The following is a 9,453-nucleotide window of genomic DNA, read 5'->3' on the forward strand; positions in this document are numbered from 1 at the left end:
CCCCCCCCCCCTTACTTTGGTATGTGAGCATCATGCGATGGGCAGCTCACTAAATAACAACACACACATTTCATCAGCAGGCTGGTGACAGCTTGAGAAACAGCAGTGTGTTTGTGTGAGTTTCTCTCTCTGCATGTTTTTCCTGTGTGCTGTCTGTCACAGAAAAGTTATGCAAACATCAGCTGCCACAGTTTAGCATTACCAGCATTTAAAAATTAAGCACAAATGATAATTTGTCACATTGAAGGGTAGTTTCACCAAATAAAAGGTTTTCTCTGGTAAAGACGTAGATTTGTTTGCATTGTTTATTGCTGTATATTAACACTTTGTGCTTAAACAAAACATAGCAACATAGCATTTAACATAACCTAGCATTTTAATCTAGAAAACATGCTACTGTGTCTTTAGCAAGCGGCTAACGTTTCATACATCACACAACATGTTAGCTAGCTACAGTAACATTGTTTTTAGCTTCATTTTAATTTGTGTTCCCAATATTTAAACGGTTATTTACTGCAACTAGCTAATAAGCTAAGATGCTAGGCTACATCTTCTTGGGTGTGAAGAGATAACTAGATAAGCTAGCTAAATTAAGTTTGAAAGTTCTTCTCAGTATTATTTATGTTACGTTGAGATAAATTAATTAGTGGCTACATATTTTCTAGGTGTAAACAGAGCTAGCTAATAGGCAACTTTTTGTAATTTGGAAGTTGTTCTTTGCTGCACATTAGTTAGCTAATTAGCAATGTGTCCCTTTGGGTGCAAATAGGGTTACATTCATTAGCTAACAGCAGTATCTTTCTGTAATGTTTCAAGCGGTCCGAATCCAAAGCTTACATTCATTTTGTCATGTTTTCAATTACTTCTGTGTTTAAACGGTGCCAGTAAACATACCTTGCTTTTAGGGTTAAAATATACAAAGCCATACTTGTTACTCACCAGGGAGACCATCAGTTGTTGCTTTACTTGATAAAAAAAAATGTCCTTTGTCAATATGAACTCAAACCATTCAAACAAAATAAACTGTCAATTTTGTTGCACATGCTCACACATGCTCTACTTGCCACATTGCAGGCAATTTGCCTTAATTGCCACCTATCCCATCATGCTTTGCACCCACTTTTGCACACTTCTCACAGACTCCAATAATGTCAGAAGACAAACAAGCAGGAATCCAAACTTACTCTGCGCCGGCCGGATCCTCTCCTCTCAACATGTTTGTGGCCAGCTCTGTAGTTCCCAGACTCTCAGAGGTGTTTTGGTTAGGAAGACAACCTGATGATGTGGAATTTCCTTTGATGGCAGCTGAAAACATGCTGTCGTAAATTCCCCTGGAAGTGTTGCAGGGGGAAGCCACGGGCAAACACACACACTCTTTAAACACACTATCTGTGCAGCCTGTGCTGGAAGTCTGCAGCAACACCCAGTATAAGACTTGTAAATAGAAGGGAGGGTGCTGGTGGAGGGAGTTAGGGAGGCGGGGTGGGGCGGGAGGATAAGGAGAGTGAGGAGAAGTTCCACACATTACATCACCAGCAGCTGTTGACAGGCCTGTGTTTATTAACTAACTGCCAGGGCCGGAGGAGTCACACCACATGCTCCACAAAAATTGACAAGACAAGACAATGATCACTTGCGTCTGAAACACTTGGATGAGAGACATGCAGCCATGAGCAAGTAGCCTACCAACAATTTGCACGTGGATGCATGCATTGTTTTTGGTAAACGCACAAAAATAAAAATAATTCTATGCTTAAAATCTCTCAGGTTTCTTTCTTTTTTGCTTAATATTGATGTGTTACCTGCCATCTGTTTACACTGGCTATGAGACTTGCTGACTAGACTAGAAGAGCTGTTTTCCTGACTCAGATAGCAGTAATGGTATTACTGCGAAGCGAGAGCTGCTGCTGCTGATGCATTCCTCAAGTGTCTCGGCTTGGCAGAGTCCCCGGCCTCTTAGCTCAGCCTGTATTTCTCTACCTCCCCTTCCCTGTCTCTCTTTCCTTTCTTGCCTTCTCATTTAAATGGAGGCACATGACTCCCAGCTTTACTGCCAAGTAGACTTCTCTATGCCGGCTGGGAGCCACCAGAGCTCTGCTTTTGATTGGCTTCTCTGCAGGGCACTCCATTCCTAGCTGCTACCCGTCCTCGTAGGCCACAAGATGTTGAATCAACCTTATCCCAGATGTCATTCTTAGTTTATTTTTTCATTTTCTTTTTCATAGAATGCATGCGTTTACTTAAAATAAATGAATTTCATGTTATTAGCCTGCTGCCTGGGTGTCAGAGCCCTTCAGCTATAGCATCAGCAGCCCACTGTTTGTCATCCCTAACCCACTGTGAACAAATGCTCCGCTTCAGCCCATCTCTGGTGCATTCCTTGCGGTCTTAAAATGCAATAATTTGTCCCGTGATTCCATTCTGTTGTCGCATTCTTCCCCTCTAAGCTCACTGCATTGCAACATTGTTCGCTCACAGAGACAGAGGGAGACTTGAGTGTGCTAATGACATTGCAAGACTTTGGGCTGTGAAGAGCTGAAAGATAAAAGATGCATAAGCTGCGTTGAAAAAAACATTTTTAGCAATTTAGGAGCTGTTTTAAAGCTCGGCGAACAGCCAGACCAAGCAAAGAATATAATCCCAAATCGCCCTTTCATCATTGGCATTCAATTAAACCTAAATGTCAGAAGCTAATCAGATAATAAGCAGCATTGTATTATGCTGATTGGTATCAAATGTTATGAAGGAGAAGGGTAATAATATAAGGGAAATGACCATGTCATTTTCAGTAAGCATTTGAAAATGGAAATCTTTGATTTCTTAATTACAGTTTTTTCCAATTGCTAACACAATAAAATTACATGCATAGCACAATTATTTAAACTGACACACAGAGAGCAAAACCTCTTCTCAAGTCTCCAAAAGTCTAAACACATTTTCTGCTTTACACACATTTTGCAATTCAAAGTGGCACTTTTTAAATGCACTGAACACGGTTCTCTGCATAAGACACAACAATCTGACATAAAGTCAGATGTTTGCAATTTCAAAACACTGCCATTCAAAATGACACTACATTATCTAATTGGCCAATATATGTGCCACCTGGCCAAACACCTCAATGGTTAATTGTTACCACTTTAATCAGGAAGTAAGCACTATGATGCCTCTTTTTTCTATATATTTTTTGTGAGCATATTTCTGTTCAGTCCAATGTAAATACAGTATATCTGCTGTGCATATGTTGCACTGACTTGTTTGGTGAAAAATAAAAAAACAATTTGAACTATTTTAGTATAATAACAAAGCACACTAAAGATGCGAGTGCTTTTCATTATGCCCAACAGTGTGTAGTTGGTTAGACCAGAGATCTTCAACAGGGGGCTTGGCACCCCTAGGGGGTCCTCAGAGATACTTCAGGGGGTCACCAAATTAATTATAAATGTTTTGAAAGTTTTTTCAAAAATGAAATCCCACATAATATTAGCAAATATAAATCAGCCTAATTGTGGAAAACAGACATTGATGATAGGCTTACTGGCCTATAGGTAAGGTAGTCACTAAGGTAGCCAGCCACAGATACAGTTCACCCTAAGTATTCACTGTGCCACATGTATGTTTAACATTAAAACATGATATATAAAAACATGCCAATAATTAATATTTTAATAGCTTAGTATTCTATTCACTAAAAAGGTATGTATAAAGCTTTACACGTTATTGTAGGCCCAGTTGAACATGGAACTTAATTTGTACAATATAGTAGGTCCCTGATCCATCTTTCTTTTAGTTAAAGGGTCCTTGGCTTATACATCGTTGAAGACCCCTGGGTTAGACACAAATCTGGTAATATGAATGAAGGGTGCACCATGTGGTGCAAAAGTTTGATTTTGATAATGCTATATGTAGTTTTGGTTGCACTGCTTAATTTTTGCAGGATATATGAGGTATTTTGCAGTTTGGGTGTGTGGTTTTGTGAATTGTGTTAAGTATTTTGATAAAACCAGCCTAGTTTGCAAAATTGTGTTTTAACAATTGGAAAAAACTGTAAAAGCCTGTGATGTAGGTATTATTTTAATCTAATAGAAAAATCCTGAATCAAAGGAATGCCAGATTATATAAATACATATTTATTTGTTATGCAGAAACATTCAATTTCCACAGTAATTAATATAGCTACGTTACATACATTCTATCTATATATAAAGAAAATCAACATTAAAGACAAATGTCTTCACTGTGTGTGTATGTGTGTGTGTGTGTGTGTGTGTGTGTGTGTGTGTGTGGTGAGTGTGCATGTGAACACTTGTGTGCCCTTGTTTTTGAAAGAAGTGTTTAAATCCATGTCCTTCCTAAATCATATCCCATCTTCTAATCTTCCTCCTGCACTCGCTCTGATATGCTCTTATCTTGAAGAAAGGAAAGAAAAACACATTTATTCTCCTTAGCTCTTTTCTTTTATTGTGAAGGAGCTTAACTCATCATGTTCGCATCAGAAACCTGTCAGGGCAAGTGTTGGGACATAAATCTGGTAAGTATTAAGGGTATATTATTTGCACAAACTAATTGGCAGCTGTTATTTTGGCCAAAACCTTGCACATACGTTGAAGTGTTTTTGTCCTGAGATCGCAGCAAGGAGGTAATGATCCTATGTAATGAACATACATCTTGACCTGCGGCACATCCGGATCCATTCCAGGCATGAGGTACAACTCCTTCATGTCACAGGTCAGAGCCCTGCAGGAGCACTGAGGAAACGATTGGCGTGGCGCACCGCAGAGAGGAAAGCCATATATATTCTGCAGCAGTTCAGAGAGGATGCGAGGAGACAGGTCAAAGCAGTTAGTATGTATGTAACAAATTGAGGAAGTCCAGTCCTTTTACATTGCAACCTTGCCTACGGTCAGTGGAAGAAACCTCACTCATTCAAGGACAAAAATCATATCCTTTTTTATATTGCATTACATTGTGCATATAAAAACTCAAACATGCTCAAATGTCGCAGATTTGGACTATCTTAGGAAGATAGACTTGGATTGAAATTTCACAGGTGAATAGGTCAAATATGGCAGGAAAACACTTAAACGCAAACAGATGCATAAATAGATAAACACCCATTTCAGTATCACCACATCTTCTTCCAGACGTGTTTGGCTGCTTTATCATTCAACCACAATGCCTCCCTTTAGGATTGCTAGCTGCAATTGCGGCTCAGACCAGAGCAGTCATAAAGCCGTCAACTCTGCGGCTTACTGCAATACTTACAACTCCTTCGGTGTACCTGTTTTATGGAAAGCATTGTCTCCTTTCAATGGGACATTTGCACAAACGTGGAATCGAAACACCAGATGATCCCGAAGGTCTGCACGTGCTACAATGCTGTCAAGACAGAAAGAACATAGCTGGAAATTTATGAAGAAAACAAATCTAACCTTAACTTTTGACATGAAACTCTTTCAAGTCTGCTGATACAGTTCCATGCATTATGTGGCTGGAATTATTAATAATGTGGCCCAGAGCTAATTTACATACACAAATGCTGGAAAACATAATGCTGGAAACCGAATCTGATCAGACTTGTCAAATCATAATTTTTCGCTCAGATTCCTGTGCAGATGCTGCCGGTTCAAGTCTCCCCAGTGAATATTTGCTCCGAAGAGCAGGAAGTGGCTTTGTGCATGGCCCACGCTACACTGACATGTTGGAATGCCACATCAATGTTATTTGCAGCTGCACTGGGAACCCGGCAATGTCCCATTTCACATCAGCAGCCCCAGAAAGCATCTTTATGTGCATGTTAGCGTGGACTCGAGAGAGACGAGTACAGCGCATACAGGAAAGATTTCATCTTCCACAAATCGGAGAGAATTGTGGAGTTTGTGCTGATGTCAGCTGCTTCGAATCCACACAAAATCAAGCTAAGAACCAAGATGTAATGCAGAATAGAAAATAAAACAGGGGAGACATCCAGCTTTGACTTTGTCAGCCCTTTGTCTGGTCAGAGATATATTGCGGTGATAAATTGTGGTGACTCTCCTGATGCATTTTTGTAGCTTTCCGTTATGGCATAGTATCTTATATTTAATCAAATTGCCTTTTCAGTTTTTTTTTAAGCAGCAAACAAGGCTGGGCATCCTGCCAAGTCTTTACTGAACAAATTGACTTAATTTCATTGAATTATGGACAATGATTTCCTGACGTGGACAACTTTCCATTCGTCTCTGTCCATTCCCCTGGCTGTGTTGCAGAATCGATGGCTGTCCGGAGGAGGACAGGACCGACCGTAGCCTATCTTATGGATGTCTCGTGCAATTTTTTCCACTTTCCCTGAGGTAAGAGGATGAGAGAGTCAAACAAATAGGCCTTGTGTTTTTTTTTTGGTTTTTTTTGTACCCCATGTTTGTATGCAGTGCCACGGCCAGGCTTCCTGCCAAGTTCTCCCCTTTCCCCCAGACTGCAAAGGCAAAAGACAAACCCAAGAGAACCACTGCCTTCACCTCCACCCTTGCACCCTCCTGTTTCTTTTCTTTCTCATCAGAGCGTTGGCAAACACAAAAGGAGGTAGAGGGGCAGAGTCTGGGGATGCATGTCCCCCATGAACGTGCCCAGATTAGGCTGAGGCGATGATGAAGACGGCCTTGCAGAGGTGAAGGAACAAGGGGAGGATTTGAGGAGGGAGAAGTAGGAGTGGTTGTTATTTCACGGACAAGACTCCATGCCCTCTGCCATTGAGCCAACGCCAGCTGGTACGAGAAGTGGCATCCTTCGCTTTCTTTCTTTCGGTTTTCTCTCCATCTCTTCTGTTTTCAATGAGAGCATTGTTTGAGCTGGAGGAAGGATATGAGGTCCCATTTGGCTGTCATTGACATGTAAAAAGAGTGTGGCGGGGACAGCTGACGAGATCAGTGGCCTGTAATTAGCTGAGCATGTAGGAAAGACTCTCACCCCCTCCGTGTCAAACACACAGACACACACACACACATACACACACACACACACACACATCGATGAATGTATCCACACATAAAGATATAAAATAGATAAAAATGTATACAGTATAAATACAACACCAAACTGCCAAGACTTGTGTGCCTGTAGGTAATATAATGAGTTATCTATTAGCCTTCGTGTGAGGTTTCACACTGACGCAAAAAAACTCTCTGGGTGCTATAAATCTAAAACGTGTGAACCATGTGGTCTGGCCCAAGGGTGGCCCACATATTTAAAAAAATAAATACAATAAAATTAAAAGCTCTGGAGTACTCAGGGGAGAAGTTTGGATGAACAACTGAGACATTCATCCACGAGAGACACAGGTGTGATAAGCCGACTGTGAATAATAGCTCAGTCTTATCACACTTCATAAATCATATCCATACTGAATGTGGAATGTGCTGAAGTGTCTTACTAACATTATCATCCAGAAAACACAGGGCTGTAATGTAGATTAAATCCACAATCATTCAGTTACGTTTTTAGTTACGTAATTCAGTACGTTCTTATTAGTAGAACATATTTACAGACAGATTTTTGTCTTTTTAAACTTTATGTTGGCACACAGTCAGATCATTAATCACTTTAAGACATTTTTCAAAACAACACCAAATGTATTACCTTATCCAACTGTAATAGTGAAAATTTACTTTAGAGTTAAAGGCTCAATTTACCCAAATTCAAAAAAAGTCATTTTATTACAAGTGGTATCGAATCAGGCAGCTCATTTTGGATTTAGTGAATGCAAGTCTGATATTCTCTCTGCTTTTAGGTCCTTTTTGGTCTCCACCACCAACTCCTGAGAGAAAAATCTGGCTCTTTTGCTGCTAAATGCTCCACTATGTGTACTTTAGTTGCTAACTTTATCATTTGGTTGCTGCAGGTAGCTTATAGTCGGACACGGATGAGAGTGGTGAGTGTGAACAACTGCAAAAAAAAGAGCTAAAAGACGCTAATAAACCTATATAAATTTGAGTGTGTAAGTGATATTTCTCAGTGGGGTTGTCATGGCGAGCGTCCCCTTTCACACAGACATTTCATCCATTATAGATATAAAAAATATGGATTTGAGCAGCTTTAATATTTCTGCCTCCACCTCATCTATTGTGTGTGTGTGTGTGTGTGTGTGTGTGTGTAATCACAATGGAGTTGCACTGAACTTTCCAGAGACAGAATTTGAGTTGTTCTGCAAGACTTGTTGACAGATTTTATGGGGACTATTTCTTCTGTAGAAATCACTATCTTTGTAATATAACTCTAACACATAACTCTCCCTAAAACCACAAATTGTTGTTTTCACATTTCTCTTTCCATACAAGTTAAACAAGAGATACAACATGTTAATCAGGCAGCTTTAGAGGTGCTGAAAGGTATATCTGGTATATCTGTTGTTCTATATCTGTATTCAATTTGGACTGAGCAAGGCTTGCTTTCAGTCTTTATGCTTAAAGAAATACTGATATTGATCCTTTATCTCACTTACGGAAAGAAAGCAAGCATTTCAAAAATGTTGAATCAGGATGGACCTGTTTTCGCATACAAATTCTCTCAAAGTGCAGCTTTAAAGGTAATTACGCACATAGGTGCATAAATCAGAAACAACACTGACCTCAATCCATGCTGTTATGCTATTATCCTTCAAAGGGCCTCTTACCGGAGGACAGTGTATAATGTGTGTGTGGGGTCAGGGTTGGGGGGGTACAAACATACAAGTTACCGTGGTGATTAAGCTCCTCTTTCAAACGTGGGTCTCATCTGAAGGTAGGCCTTTTCTTTGAAACAGAGGATCTGGGCTGGTGTCAAACCACCACAAGGGTCTCAGCGCTCGCTCAAAAACCCACCGATGACAGTCGCTGTTCCGAGATGAGAAGAGACATCGACCTGCAAGACCCGGCTCTCCCATGGGAACCTGTGGAAGCTCCCCCCCTAAAACTGGTGCCTCTTCCATCACCCTCCCACGTGAGCCCTTTGATGTTCTAGGATCTGGCCAGCCGTGGACATGGAGGCCTGTCATCCTGCAGGGGGACATAGCTTGGAAAGTTACCCACCAATGGACACACATCTGAAAACATTGTTGCGTCAGTAGATGCGCCGGTTATTTGTGTGATGGAGGCAGGCGCGCCTAGCATCATACGATACACTTTATAGTCCCCAGTTGGAAATTCATTTTGGGCACAATGATGCTGCATACATTACAAACAGTGAATAGTAATCTAAAATCAGATTAAAAGATACCAGTCAATAAATAGAAAACTGTCGATCAATTCGTAAACAAACAGAAACAAAAATACTTCTAATACAGCCCTGAAACAAACCGAGAACAGCAAAAGGTTGTATATGTGTTGCATGTTACATTTTCACTGTTTCGAAACGAAAGCCCTCTCTAATTTTCCTTTTCAGTTTTCGTGGGCACTTCGGCTTCTTCTTTTCCTCCTCCGGGAAAACCTGACCGCGTTGCAG

At 40.5% G+C, this 9,453-nt stretch overlaps 1 protein-coding gene and 1 long non-coding RNA gene across 3 annotated transcripts in view; one reads left to right on the forward strand and one right to left on the reverse strand.

Annotated features, from left to right (window-relative positions):
- LOC120554430 (nck-associated protein 5-like) overlaps positions 1-1,712 on the reverse strand; it is a 124,615-nt gene extending 122,903 nt beyond the window's left edge. Inside the window, 1 exon segment of the mRNA XM_039793313.1 lies at positions 1,185-1,712. Coding sequence (XP_039649247.1) covers positions 1,185-1,525 — 341 coding nt within the window. The 5' untranslated portion in view covers positions 1,526-1,712.
- The window catches only part of LOC120554433, a 33,195-nt gene that overhangs the window by 3,463 nt on the left and 20,279 nt on the right, over positions 1-9,453 (forward strand). The window contains exon 2 of one of the 2 annotated variants that reach the window (XR_005638442.1): positions 6,686-6,690. This is a non-coding gene — a long non-coding RNA (uncharacterized LOC120554433). Of the gene's footprint in view, positions 1-4,238; positions 4,287-6,685; positions 6,691-9,453 lie in introns of those variants that run through there. The other variant, XR_005638441.1, reaches the window with a different exon arrangement.

Source organism: Perca fluviatilis, chromosome 24 (genome assembly GCF_010015445.1).
Source record: "Perca fluviatilis chromosome 24, GENO_Pfluv_1.0, whole genome shotgun sequence".
In the NCBI taxonomy this organism is placed as follows: domain Eukaryota; kingdom Metazoa; phylum Chordata; class Actinopteri; order Perciformes; family Percidae; genus Perca; species Perca fluviatilis.